A 15,401-nucleotide genomic window follows, 5' to 3' on the forward strand; every position below is an offset into this window, starting at 1 on the left:
CCTCAATTCATTCAAATCATTCAATTTTGGAAGCCTTCTCCACAACCTTAGGTCAAAAGCAGTGCCCTCTCTGGGGTCAGCACAGAAAGCCTAAAATTCTCAGTGCCCAGGGTTCCAACAAGCAGGAGCAAAGACAACAAAACAACAGCAGTACATCCATGCAGTCTACAGAAAGAGGATGAAAAGCTCCAGGTGTTATTCCAGCCTTGAAGGGAGGCATCTCCTGGAGTCATGAACAGCAGAGGGATTTTGCTTTGCACACTTTTTGAACATCCCCAGCTAGTGCCAGAGTGACAACCTGAACCACGGGCAGCATGAGCAGGCAGTGAAAGGGCACACACAGCAAAACGTGCTTGCAGAGAAAAATCACTGCAGAAAGATGAGGAGGGAACAACATTCAGTATCTTCTGGCTTTTTGAAATCAAATGTGAAATTTTACATCCTCACACACACACGCAAAAAAAAAAAAATAGTCAAATTTATGGACAGTAGCTCTTTCTTTGAAATTCTGAAAAGTTCCTGAAACTTCTGAGCATGTCAGCCTTAGGAAGGAAGAATAAAAATAAGGATTTGAAAAGAGAAATTAAGACAAGCCTGATGTTTGTATAATAAAACAAAATCCAGTGCCAAAGCTTGAAAAAAAACCAAGGAAATTCAACAGTTCTAACATTGTCCTTTGTCAAGCACTACACATTGAGGATTTGCATTTTCCAACTGCCATCTGGATTTTTTTTTTAAATTTTAAATGCAAAATGGGGAACTAAAGCAAGACAGCTTATACCTTCATGTCCTCAGGCTTTTTTGTTCCTTTGTTTGCTTTTAAACAAGGAACATTTACAGATAATGAGTGGCCATGATTACTGAGAAATACATAAAGAAAACGAGTTTTTCAAAATGCCCCATCCAAATGCATTAGCAATTAGAACCTCCTCAAGTTTCCATTAGCCTGTCAAAACAAGAAATAATCTCATGGCAGCTGACTAAAATTCTTAAAGATTGTCACATTGATTGAATTTCAGAGTATAGACTTACAAATTCGTAGTCTCCATCCTGTGGTACTTTCCAATCAGATGAATTTTTTGTCTGGCCAGAAACATTCTTCCCAAAGCTATTGATTTGATTCTCCTTCTCCTTCTGTTCAAAGTATTCAAGGAATGATGGTCTGGCTGGCTGCATCGTTTCATCCCTCCCTGGAAATATTAAAAATAAGAAAAAAATAGTTGTTTTGAAAAATACAGTTTTGGTTATACAGCCCTACATCATGCCCAAAAGTGATCTGATTTTTTTAGCACACACTAAATCACACAGTACTGCTAAAGTACTTGCTAAAATACTATTTTTCAGCAGCTTTTCTATCATAAAATGGACTGTACAGTGAGAAAAGTGGAGAAGGAAAGCTGAAAGCCCAGCACAGAAGTGATTACAGTGCTGGAGGTCTTGGCCTCTAGACCTGCAATCCATCCCTGACAGCACACTCCAGGTAACCAACCTGATGCACTGAATGCCAGAACTGAACAGCTGCTGGAGAGACAGGCTGGGCTTTTCCATCCCAGCCAGGTTCCACTGCAAAAAAAGAGCAAGCTTCAAAAATAAACAGTGCTGTTTTACAAACAGAAGCTCACCTTTACATTTGTGAACAGAAAAATGAGGCTTTCAAAGACCACAAACACCTTATAAATACCACAAAATTTGCCTTGGGTAGAAGTGGTCAATTTTCTATATTGTTTGGGTAGAAAGGTTTATTTAGCTTGCAAAATTTCTTTTTTTTTTTCTCTTCTTATAAATAGTCAGTAGATGTTCAAGTTTACAGCCTTAATTTTCTTTTTGTAAATTAGCTCTTCTGAACCAACTTTCTTAGTGGAAGAAAGGCTTAGACTTAGACTAGCCAGGTATACAGATTAACCATTCAATTCTAGGTTGTAGTTAAGAAACTTGGGGTAATAAGCAATAGGAGGGCAGCTTCATTTGTAGGGTGATGACAGCACAATAAGGAAGGAAGTGATGAAATGTGAGAGGATGGAAATGCTAATTCCCAACACAGACAGAAAAAAAAAAACCAAAAAACAAAAACAAACAAAAAAAAACCCCAAACAAACAAACAAACAAAAAAAACCCCAAAAACCAACCAAACAAAAAAATAAACAAAACCAACAAACAAACAAACAAAAAAAACCCCACCAACCCCAGGACAGGAAGAAAACATGAAATTTAACTTCACAGCAAGTCAAGGTTAAAAGGCTTCCAGCATCTCCAAGGGAAGATACTTAAACTGGGCTGTCCTGAGTTACAGCACAGCTAATTCTTTGAGAAGAGTCTCAGTCCAAACTAGGAGGCTTGCACAGCAAACGTGCTTTAACAGGACCATGGGAGCTGCAGACACAGCTCCAGGCTGCTCCCAACTTAATGTCACTGCTCCTGATGATGAAATGCTCCACCAAAACCTGAGAGCAGCACGGATGCAAGCACTGTAACCCACTAAATGGTTTTGTTCTGTTACACGGGGTTCTCTAGAATAACTTGCTCATACTTGAAACATATGTTTTAGGTGATGCAGAAACCGTAATGTTCAGAAAGCAGGATCAGGACTGGAGTTAAAAGAAAATTGCATCAGACAGCCTAAGCCTGGACTGCAGAAATAAGTTCAGTGCTGAATGCCATACGTTTGAAATAAATTTAATTTGGCAGGTAGGCAACCAACCCATAGTTTAGAGCTTCAAACAAGCACACAGGGGATGTCCTGTGATGGGTTGGCAGGGTCTGTGTAATGCAGAGACTCCCACAAGAATCTGTACAGAAGGCAGGCTGTCACAAAACAGTCCTATCTAAGGACATTCAGCAGTGCTTTCCTCTTCAAAAAATATTAGCTGCTCTGGTAGCTCATTAAGATTTAATCACAGAATATTACTCTTGCATATAAAATTGCCACCCAGTGATCCAGAACTTCCCTGGCAGACTCTATCTGAACCTCAGAGAAGTGGATGAAGTCCTCGGTCAGCTACAAGATACTCCAGGAAATTATTTGTATACAGACATGTTAAATACGGTACAAATTTCTACAAAGTATGAGAAATCTTGGCAGGATATTGGGGTTATGATACTGAGAGAAATGTGGTTCTGCAGAGCCCTAAATGTCATGATGCATTTTGAAAAAGCCCCTGCATCATTCTGCCTCTCCAGGGCCAGCTAAAAGCTCAAGCATGAACTGAAGTGCTGATACTTTTGCAACATGACAACTGGAGCAAAGACAATTTATTATACCCCTGGCAGTAGTTCCCCTTTTTTAAAAAACAAAACTAAAAAGTCATCATACATAATTAGATCAAGAAAGACACCTTCAGACCAGCAGCGTGAAGGTCAGGCAGGGAACACGTCTGCAAAGTGGAGAACAGCTTTGCTGTTGGGAATAATTACTGAAATACAATCACAATCCAATTACTGCTGAGTGATAAAACATTTATTTAGAATGAAGTAAACACACCCCTTGTGCTCTGCTGCAGCTCAGCCTGCTTGAAGCAGGAGGTAAGTTATTATGGAAGATCATGGCAATGTTTAACACCAACTAATTTTGTACAAAGAGAGGAATTCATAACTAGCCAGGCTAATCTACACACAGCTCACTAACAGTCAGCCTGGGTTTCAGTAATTCAGATTTCCTAGGGGCAAAAAAAGAGAAAATCTAAATCATGTTTGTATTCTGTTTTGAAGATTACTGTTTGCAGCAGAGGAGACTCTGAAAGCAAATGTTTCACTCCAGTGACATTGGCTTATTCAGTTCTTTTCTGTTTACTTTCCAAAACAACTGTTCACTCAAAACAGAGCTTAATCCAGAGTGTCAGTTAAAATAATAATGCTCATTTGCTCACATCTTGTGTTTTACCAAGAACTGCAGTATTTGCACTTGGCAGAAGAGATCTGCAGAGTGCCACCTCCCCAGGTCCCACAGGATGGCATCTCTTCCCTCCAGCATGTCAACTGCACCACACAGCTCAGTGCAGTCCGTGATAAAAGGAAGAACAGGGAAATTTATGTACCTATGGAAGACTTTCTTGCTGCCCTTGATGTCCCTGGCCATATTGAATTCTATCAGGGTTTTAGCTTTCCTAACCTGATCGCTGGCTGCTCAGACAATCTCTGTGTATTTCTGCCAGGCTACCTGTCCTTTTTTCCATCCTCTGCAGGTTTCCTTTTTGTGGCTGAGTTTGTCCAGGAGATCCTTGTTCATCCATGCAGGTCTCATGGCATTTTTGCCTGACTTCCCCACTGTCAGGATGCATCCCTGAGCTTGGAGAAAGCTAGCCATGGACATGAACCAGCTTTTTGGGCCCCTTTTCCCTCCAGGACTTTATCCCATGATACTGTACTGAGCTACTCCTGAAGAGGCCAAAATCTGCTCTCCTCAAGTGCAGGGCAATGAACTTTCTGTGTGACCTCGTCACTCTCCCAGGGTGAGGATGAGGGGAAACGAAGTGTTGCAAGGGGTAACTCAGCTGAACAAAAGGAAGAAAGTTTCACAGTGGGGATGGTTGTGCAACAGAATGGGACTGGAGTGACTTTGCATGGCCTGGATCAACCAGATCTGACACTGCACTTGTCCCACTCCAGGGACCACTACACACAGGGAACCAGACTGATGAGCACCAGAGCTCCCTGCCCATCCAAATGCTTTTGTGGCACTCTTCACACCCACCATCAGACACCTCTCACCCTGCAGTCACCTTAGGCCTTGCAAACACAAGCAACGTTTAGTCACCAATTTTAGGACATTTAATCACCAATTTTAGTACATTTCCACACATCAACACATAATACTGCATTTTAGTGCTGCTTGATTTTTTTAACTGATATAAAGCAGAGATTGCCAACTGACAAAAAAATGGGGGGGAAAAAAGATGGTAATATAGAAGGAGAAATAGCCACGATACAGATCTAAGATATCTGAAATTTTAGTTGCTGCTGTGATCTCTGTAGGGATGTGGATACAGCAAGACTGACAGAAACACTCCCGGAGACAGAAAGACATTACACCAAATCAATTATCATCCCAGCATAACTGGATTTCTTTTTGTCAATCTTAGCACTTAACAGCAGTGTCATCTTTCCAAAGACGACCTGCTATTAATTCAACACAAGAGTCACACCACTATATCTTTAAAATTTTGATAACAGGCAGCCAAAGACAAAAATCGATCACTGCTATTTGCAGAAGCACATGCTGCTGAAAGATGACACCGCACCAAAAGCATTTGTGCCAAAAAACATTTAACTTCCTAATTTTATAGGGTTAGGCTAAAATACGAACATTTGACAGAAAGTGAGATCACAACTGTGGTGGAGAAGAGCCTTTTATGAGAAGGTCACCCCGCAGCGACAAGAGAGGCTTCACTGCTGCATCTATTTTGGAATGTAAAGAGTTGTTCATAAGGATGAGCCATGAGAGCTCCCTGGAGCCATTAAAGGTCTATCATTTAGATATGCAGTCATCTTTGAGGAGCTATATTAATTACACAAATGGAACACCACAGCTCTGCTGCGGCTGGTCCAGCTGACTGCAGAATTGCAGGCTCAGAGTGGCTGCTCAGAGCTCAGCCTGCGTCCTGTGAAGAGCAGAAGATCATCATGGAAAACTCACAGGTGTTGCCTGGTTTCAAAGTTATGTTTAAAAAGTGCAAGAACATCAGTACAGCTGTGTGTGAGAGCAGTAAAAGGTGTGAAACTAGTGGGTCCAAAGGTAGAGAATGCTGTAAGTGGTGCACAACAAATATCCCTGCAAACTTCGATTTCTGTGTTATCTTCAGCACTGAAAAGCAATGTCCAGCTACATGTGGCAGTGTGAAAGCAGAGTGACAGTCCCTCAGCAAGCACAAACAGCCCAGACAAAGCCAAAAGGCAACTGACAGGTACAGGCAGGGCTCTGCAAGAAGCCAGCACTGGATCCTCTCCTCTGCCAGGCTACAGCAAGGGCAACTGGTAAGGAAAAAACAAAACAATCCACTCCTTTCCAAAAAATGTCACCTGTCTGAATAGTTGAGGGAATGCAATAGGTCAGTTTTAGGGGCTGCCTGCAGCATACAAACCACCTCACATGAAGCAAAAGATGACAAAGAAGGTGTGGAGAGCCTCCAAGACATTTACATTTCCATATGATGCTGCAGAGAAAGCAGAATGATAAAGAAGAAACAGCCCAGTCAATCAAACCAGCAAGAGATTTACTTTTCATTCCCAGCAGTAAAGAATATCCATGAAACCAGATCATTTGCCATCATCTAGTCCCAGAAATCAAAAGACTCATTTCGTTGATTGTGTCAAATTAGCTCTCACAATTGAAAAATTTTTAGAAGCTCACAAGCTTCAAAGGATGCTTTCAAAAAGAAGGGGAGATTTACAAAGATCTTCTATCTATCTGAACAAGCTTGCTGAGCAATGAAACTTTCTGCTTTTCTCTAAAATTATTCTTCTCTGCTCAAACTTGACATCAGAAGAATCCTTGTTTTATTGTTCTTTCCTCTTGAAAGGGATTGCTAAGGTCTACCTAGGGTGAATATTCTGGAGTTACAAAGCTTGTCATGCGAGGGAGAGTAAGAGAACCTCAGGAACACATTTTGTGTGCACTCTACTCAAGGCAGTTTATAACTTACTACTTAAATAGCTGTTCTTGAAGTAACAATGATTAGATTTCCTCCTTATATCACACAAATTGGAGCTGGGGCTGTGGCTGGGAACAGTGAGGGAATAATGCTACTAATTAATTTACAATGAAGCTGACATGAATTGGCAACAAGGAAGTGATCAATTAGTACATTAGTGATTTCAACTAAAATGTGATCCTTTGTACATGTATGTGTATTTGTCAAAAATTCAGAGGTTGCAATCTCTACTAAGCCTTAGTCCTCACTAGTCTCAGTAAGCTGATATTTTATATTCAATTATGTAGCTTTAAGACTGAAAATACATACTTAGGATGCACAACAAAAGTGCCTGATGATCATCTGTAAGCAACACTTCATTAATATAAAACTCCAAATGCAGTTTTCTTTGCTTTGGGCTATTTTTTTTCGAGATCACAGATGAACTTTAGCAGCTGGACAACATAATTTGTACAGCCTGAAGAGGACTGAGTCATTTTAAGCAGTAGAGCAGAGAGATGACAAATTACTCAACCAGAGCAAAAACTGCCCCACTGTTAATAAGCTCACCCCACGGAAAGAGTAGCTGAAATTTCCTCGTAATTAAAAGGAGAACAAGTAACACTTTTTATCTCTTTATGAGGACAAGTCTCCCCGTAATTATGGCCCATCTCAAATTAAATCAAACCAAAACACTCCCAACAGGTTCTGCTATTAATAAGAAACTCCTAAATGAACAAAAAAAAAAAATCAACCTAAATCTCTTAATGAATAAGGTGTGAAAGACATCTAAGGAGAAGAGCACCAACACTCACCCAAAGCTGCAGCATCTACAGTGACAACCCTTCCAAAAACAGGGGAGGAAATCCTCACAGCAGTTCAAGGTGCTTAAGGCCAGGTTACCTCCCTTTTATATCTCCTCTGCTTTAAATCTCAGACATGATTATAAATATAGAGCAGCTTTCTTCCTCCATCACAGATTTTCAGTGGTCACCTCGTGTCCTTCACCTCATTAGCCTGAACTGCTAATTGAGTCCAGCAGCCACAGCACGTGGCAGGCAGTGAGATGTGAAGGTGCATGGACAAAGGAGTGAACATTTCCTGTTCTGCATCCTCTGGCTCAGCTGCTCATAAATCTTAATGAGAAACAACCCCATCAGCAGGGATGTAGGCTTCACATCCAGCACCTGTGGGTGACAGCTCAGCCTCCCCAGATGGCACAGAACCAAGTAAGCACTTCTAACTCCCTTTCTATTCATAAGCCAGAAACTCATTTGCTTATCTAGAGAGAACAGAAAACAACACTGCAATGAACATTCTTTTCCCCTGAAGCTGGAAAATCTGCTGGTAGAAGCAAATTTGGCTTTGAACTTCTGCAGTGAAGGAATTTAAGAGTTTACACTTTTTCTTATTCCTGCTTAGGAGCAAGGATTTCTCCAGAATTTATTTTGATCCAATAGGGAGTGAGTTTATTCTCAGAAAAGACTGGTAGGCTCCAGTTTGCCTGTATGTGCAAATGCACAAATGCATGGGACAGAGATGTACTTACTAAGTGATTTACTATTATTCTGTCTCTTGGTTGAGTCTCCTGAAGCATGCTGCCTCCTGTACAGTGCTCAGAACCCTGTTAATCACACCTCCCATCTTCTCCAAGAAAATGGTCTTGTCCAGAAAAAAATCCAAAAAAACTACGTTCCATCCCCCACCCTACTAAATACAGGAGTGCTCAATTATAAACTGTTAAAAACAGCAAAAATACCTCTGTTTAACACATACATCCTTTCTCCAATTTCAGTATCTCTGAAAAGATAAAAAGATAATTAACTCTGTCTTAGTAACAAAGCTTTGTCAAATAGGCTGGACAATCGAAGGTAGACAAGCATCCCCCTCAGATACTGGATTTAACTTCTGTTCATTCTCCAGCCTACACAGAGCCAGTATTTAAATTACTAGGGCCAGTGCTCAAAAAGAAAAACAAAACACACAACAAAAACCCCACAACAAAATGGCAGCACACACAACACCTCCCATCCCTCAGAAATGCTGTCTGCATGTTCACACAGCTTAATATGCTTAAGCAAATTTTGTTGGCCACTGCTTATGTCAAGCTTGCCAGCACGGCTGCTATTAAAAGTCAAAAAGCAACAGGAACATTTCTCTGTGCAGATTTGTATTCTCCACATCCCAAGAGTGGCAGTAGGATGATTCTTACAGTTTGAGAACAAATTAATCAATGTAGGAGTTTGTATAAGCAGCATGTTATTTAAATGCATAACGCTGAGAGTGTTTTATGGTTCAATTATGACTAAATGGACCAATTTGCTTTAAACACAGAACTGCACCACTGGACATTAATAACACTAAGTAGTGGGAGCTGCTGCAAAGAGCTATTATTGTCCATGGAGAAAACCAGAGGCAAAACAAGAACCTTTAGCCAGTATCTTTGACGCACACAAGATGTAAATCCTGACAAGAGGTGGAGTTACTCTCCATGAGCAATTTGGATAACGTGCCATTGCACTTTTCTGGACAGCTAATGAAGTTATCATCCATGGCTACCTCATCTATACATCAGTAATACTTCAGTCAATTACAATATTAATGCAATCACACAATCCTTCTGCCACCCATCCTCATTCTGCTGCTCACACTGCAGGTTTTACAGTCATTGCTTCACGTGAAGAATCTCAGGTTAATTCACAGGGAAAAAAAGCATTTACTGAGTCTTGGCAGAAACATTTCTCTGGCTTAGGTTTAAGTGTGACCCACTGGATGTCTCACACAGCCACCAAGATGACAAGCTTACTCTGAATCATTTTTCAAATAGGAAATTGCCAAGTTTGCATCTTAGCTCATTTAATTTGCTAATGAAGCCCAATTCCCCTCAAAAGGGGAAATACTTTTTTAAAATGACACAACCATGCTCGGCAGTGTGGGCATGGTAAAAGCACAACAAAACCCAAGCCACCTCAAATTGTGTAAGAATGAAGCCTGGATTTTTCTTATTTTGAACATTTACAAACTTTAAAGAATTCTTACCAGTACATCACATTATGAAGGTAGAGACAACAGTGCTATTAAAGCTTCTGGTCTACCTCTGCACCAGACACTATATTGAATGTGTGCCACATGCATAAAAACCCCACACCCACAATCCTTCCCATCTCCAGATTCCTCAATCATCTCAACCCAAACACCAGACAGCCCAACTCACACTACTGCTGGCAGTTCTGCATTCTCCAATATAATTCACCAATTACTTGATGCTTAAACAAGCAAGATGTACTTTAACAGAGAAAATAGGGCAGATTATAGTACTAGGCAAACTAGATCCAATTTCACTTGGGTCTGATCATATTGCAGTGTTCAAGGAAGTCAACATTATTATAAAATTATGTTCCACTCTTTAAATCAAAGAGACAAATTCATGCCAAGATTCCACTATCTAAACAAGTACAGCAAGTAAAGCAGAAAAAGTAGATAAAGGAAGAATAAAGCATAAAGAGTAAAAAATTCTTCACTATTTACTAGCACTATATATTCTCTCATAGAAAAAATTAAAAAGGACATTTCCAGACATATTAACAGTTCAGAAGTTATTCCAGCTCTCAAGCACAATGGAAATGTCTGTTATTACAAATCATTGCTCATCTATAGTTCTCCAGCTACATTTAAAGTTTTCCTGGAATAGTTTAACTGCAATCCATAAGTAATCTTTCAGCAATCGATTTAGAAGTAAAATGTGTCACAGCACAATTTAGTATCTGTGGTCTCAGGCAATCACTTGAGTGCTTTCAGAATGTGTAACAGAATGTCACAGTGACATTTTTAATGCTGCCTGACTATTTATATTGAGTGCCCAGAATAAAGCCAAGCAAAAGAAAGAATTTAAGCAAACACAATTACAGCTCAATTGACTGCAAAACAAAATTTCCCCTACAATGTAAAATACTGGAATTTAAGATTCCTCTGAGCCTAAGAAGTCACAAATTGATTTATGCAAGAATCACTTTCAAGTCTACTGGAAGTTGTTTGCACTTTCAAAGCTACTGGAAGTTGTTTGCTAGAGATTTCTAAGACAATCCTATCCATAAAACACTGAAATAGAACACTTTACACACTTTTTACATTAAAAAGAAATACAACCAAACAAAAAACCTAGTTAAGACACAGATTTATTTTTTTTAATTAGGAAGAAGGGCTAGAACACAGCTTCAGAACCCTGCAGTTAAAAAGCCCAGGACACCTAGGGAAGCTATAATGCCATGTATAAAAAACAAACCAGAAGTTTTTTATTGACTTAAAAATAGATTCTATTGTGAGTCATAACACAAACTCCCAAAAAACATAGATGTTTCTAAAAATATGATTCAATGAAGCTCCTTAAAACTCAGTTGTTCTCATACAGCATTATTATGTTTATATTTAAGATTAAAAAAAAGCACTTTCTCCAGAGGGTGCTGCAGCAGGCTGGTGAGCTTTAGGGCTAAATGCATTTAACTGAATGTTATGAATATGCAAATGGCAAGATGAAAAACAGAGCTGCAGGGAATTCTCATGAAGGGCAAGCTGCTCAGAGACACTGCCTTGCATCCCCAAACCAAACTGAGAACTGCTCCATGCAGCAGGCAGCATTTCAGAGTTACACTGCCCAAGAAGGAGAAGAAAAGGGTGATAAGGTACAGGTATCATTTTCATTAATGTCAGATTTGCTGGAATGAAGCTACAAGCAGGCAAAATGCAGCACAAGGTGAAGGAGAGTGGGCTCACAGGGCATGGCTGTGTGAAGCCCACGGGCACGAAGGGGTCCCTGTGCCAGCACCACCTCCAGGACCTCCAAACTCCTCCCGCAGCTGCTGCAGCACCTCTGCCACACACCTGGCTGTGAACACCTTGCACAGCAGCAGCTGAACAACAGAGAGTCTTTAAGGAGCCTCAAGTGTGACGAGGGTTTAAAATAAAAACTCCGCTTTCCAGTCACGGATATCTGGAGGTGCCAGAGCTTGTTGTGGAGCTCCCTCTTCAGGGTAGAGGTTGCCCTGTGGTAAAGGCATTGCTGCATCCTCATAACTGGTTCTGCTCAAAACCAGAGCATGTCCTTGCTAAAGAGGTACTATCAAAGGCATCTCCTCAAGCCTCTGAACACCTCAGACAGCACTAGGTGCTTCTGAGTTACAAGCACTGCAGCCTCAAAACGATAGTGAGAAGATAAGCACATGTCAAACACTGCAGATAAACTCGAGAGGTGCTTTACTTACACAGTGCTGGCAGTGCAGGAGCACCAGACAGCAAAACCTCGAGAGTGTGAGCCATGAAATGGAACAATACACACTGATGATGAGAAACTATCAGTGCTGTCTGTTGGTAAAGAAACTGCAGCTTCACCAGGTTTGTTTAATCCTGCTGAAATGTCCATTTCTTTGAATGGCATTTTAGCTGCTCTAAGCATCCATCCAACTCTGTGCTATACCGACCTCGTTCACCACACCATTGTCTTTGCTGCCCCAAGCTGCTACATGGACTGACACCTCTGGGTTTTAATGTGCTGAATCACGTTTATCAAGTTTGGAAAAATCTTTAAAGGAATTCTGCTGAAATCTCCTTCTCAAACCCAACATTGTTTCACAAGCTTCAAAGGATCATGATAGGGAAGAAGTTTTCAGCACAGAAATTCCCGAGGAAAGGATTTTTCCAAACTCCTGTGAAGGACAGCTAAAGGCTCAATATCAGATTGCCAAGGAAGTCTTTGGAAGCAGTGCCAGAGCCAAAAGAACAAGCCTTGCATGTGATGGTCATACTTGAGTACTGCTAAGCCCTCAGTCAGCACTTTCCCCAGTCCTTGAGCAAACAAACATCCAGGCTGGCCAGTGGAGTCATCCCTGACTACCTCTGCCTCAGGACTGCAAGGTTAACAAACCAGTGGGAATGGATTTCTATGAGAATCTATAATTCAGAAAAGATTCCCTTTTCTTGTAGTCATACTTTCCTGTGAAGGCTTCCCCTGCCATTTCTTTAATCAAAGAAGCATTTTCAACCCTTTTCTGGCTCAGGCTGTAAGGTCTTCCATATACACTGTCAACCACGTAATTTTAAATTTCACATCCTCTGACAAGGCTTGTGGCATTAGTAAGCTTTCCTGTTTTAGGGCAGCATGGATTTCAACTTGAATGTCTGAAACAGCAACAACTCATTTGGTTGTCCTCAGTGACTACAGTAACATTAAAGAAGCACACCAGTCTAGAGAGATGCCAACCCCTCCCCCTGAATGTCCAGCTGTGATGAAGCCTGCAATATATTTGTCATTTCATAAATCTGTCTCTTCATTGAATGCATCACTCCTAAAACAGAATTAATGCTTTCAGAGGCTAGGTTACAGCCAGATCATCATCTATAACAACATACATTTTGTGATTACCCCTTGTTACAGTCCCCCTCAACATTCTGTGAAAAATATAAAGCCAGCAGAATAGAACTGGGGAAAAAAACAAAACCCAAACTACTAGCAAGAATCAGATCTTATTTGATTAACACAAAGGCTTGTGGAAATCGTGAACTTCAGCTATAGCAAGTGCAAGACTACAAAGCACGGCTTGAAATTTGGACCTATAAAGATTTCTCTACTGCCAGAGGGTGCTGACCCAAGAGTTTTGGCTCCCTACAACCAAAACACACAATAATCTACCAAAAATATCAAAGCAGGTTGGGCATACATATCATAGCCCACATGAAGACTGAAGTAATACTCTGGAAGTCAGAGATGTTTTCTTACTTTTCATGGTGCCCTCCTCCTCTTCCTCCTCGGTGTTGATGACCATGGTGCCCAGCTGGGACTCCAGGGTGCCATCGTGTTCTATCATGGTGTTGGCTCCATCACCCATGGTGTTCACAGCTCTGATTGTGCCAGTTTCATCCCCACTTGCCCTCACCATGGTACCCGAATCCGTCTCATCCTCCTCCTGTTCAAACGTGCCACAAACAGATTTTACTCAGGGTGGTGAAGTCCCATGAACAATGTCTGTATTTAAGGACACTGGCAAGTCACACTAATTCAGAGGTTTTTACAGACACGGACAGAAGCATTTGGTTTATGCACTTTGTTCTCTTCCTGTCATCTCCAAACAGGTAATGAAAACTAATGAATACTTTTCTGCCAGCATGATAAATAAGAGAACAGATAAATAATCAGCAGAAACTTCTCAGTTCAAGTTGTATCTCATTTCTGAACTGGTGAAGAACACTCAATCAGTATCTTTAGATTAGAACACTCAATCAGTCATTAGTGTTTCTATTCATGCAGGCAGTTCTGAGAGCTGACCCTAACCCACTGTCACCACTGATACAGCTCACTGAGGAGTCACCAGTTACTTGACAGCACCAGGTCTAAGTCTGGAGAGTATGTGGCATATGGAAAGAAATGCCCCTCATCCTGTTTTTCTCCTATTTTTAACATTTAGGTAGCTTTACTGATTATAAACTTTAGGAGCACTGAAGAAAAATCAACTACATTTGCAAGTCTTAAAAAAGGATTCAAATAAACTATCAAAGTTTGGTACCTTTTTTCAAAGAAAATTACTTTTTAGCTTTCTATTTATTTGAAAGGACTAAGAACAAAAGTTGGAATTACTGCTGCCAAGGCTTAGGAGACTGATTCTGTAGGAAAACACAACCTCTTCAAACTAATTGTGGCAGAACAACTTCCTGGCAGTTATGTTAACCAAAGGTGGCAGCTTCATCAGGTGGTGTGTGCTGCACTGAGTGTGCATTGACACTAGGATTGCATGAAGAACAGGGTCAAGATTTCCACAATCCATTTGGTTTCCTGGAAACTTGGACCAGCTATCCAACTGCATGAACAGAAGTGCCTTTCTGGGTTTACAGTAGAGTTTCTAGGCATCTCACCTTAGATGAGATGCTCAGGTTCTGTGCTCAGGATGAAGTTCACACACTTTATGTGACCATGGCCTTACTGATCTGTGTTAGTGTTAGAGGGAAAACACACAAGTACTGCACATCAAGCTGTAATACTCCATCTCAATGTCATGGAAAGAGAAAAGTCACCGCTCCATGTTCTGGTGTCCCCAGCTTTTTACCTGTTGTGTCAAGAGTATCTATAAAATTTACTTTTTATCAAAATCAATAGCAAGAGAAGAGAAAACTACACAAGATGTTAATAGAGGAGAATTAATTTTGTGTGGAGTTGAGTGGGTGATAGGAAGTAATAAATCTGTTAGCTACACATCATTTAATAAAGGACTACATCAGAAGTTTCCACAGCACTTGGGAAGTGTTTGGAAAGCTTTCCTGCTAGCAGACATGGAGTAGAGAAGCTTCAGGAAAACACACACACCACCAGAGAGGACTCAACTCCACTACACAGACACCACCTCTCAGCATTGTGATCCCAGGTCAGTCAGAAATGAAGAAGGGATGGCAAAGACAAAACTCAGGGTAGGGACAGTACTCGTAGAATTGACATCAAGGCAACATGACCAATAAAGTTACTTCCACAGTGAATAAATACCCAGTCCTAGACTGCAAAACCAGATGCACAATGTGTTCAGCACAGATACTGTGGACCATGCTGCTCAAGTGCCACCCCTGAGCAGGGCTGGCACACACTGACTTGTGTTGCCCATTTCATTTATTCAGGCTGAAACAGGCAGAGGCTCAAAAACCAGCTTTTAACATGCTTCCCAAATTCACATGCTGTAACCACTGAAACAAAGATTCAAACTGAAATTCACAGCAAGCCCTGAACACTTCCCATGCCCTCACCTC

General features: G+C 40.9%; 1 protein-coding gene across 1 annotated transcript in view; it reads right to left on the minus strand.

The window, feature by feature from the left end:
* STK4 (serine/threonine kinase 4) overlaps positions 1 to 15,401 on the minus strand; it is a 46,903-nt gene that overhangs the window by 22,606 nt on the left and 8,896 nt on the right. Inside the window, exons 9-10 of the mRNA XM_062504913.1 lie at positions 13,393 to 13,579; positions 1,033 to 1,190 (exon numbers count right to left, since the gene is read on the minus strand). Of these exons, the coding sequence (XP_062360897.1) occupies positions 1,033 to 1,190; positions 13,393 to 13,579 (345 nt within the window). The remainder of the gene's footprint in view (positions 1 to 1,032; positions 1,191 to 13,392; positions 13,580 to 15,401) is intronic.

Source organism: Cinclus cinclus, chromosome 18 (assembly GCF_963662255.1).
Source record: "Cinclus cinclus chromosome 18, bCinCin1.1, whole genome shotgun sequence".
NCBI lineage: Eukaryota > Metazoa > Chordata > Aves > Passeriformes > Cinclidae > Cinclus > Cinclus cinclus.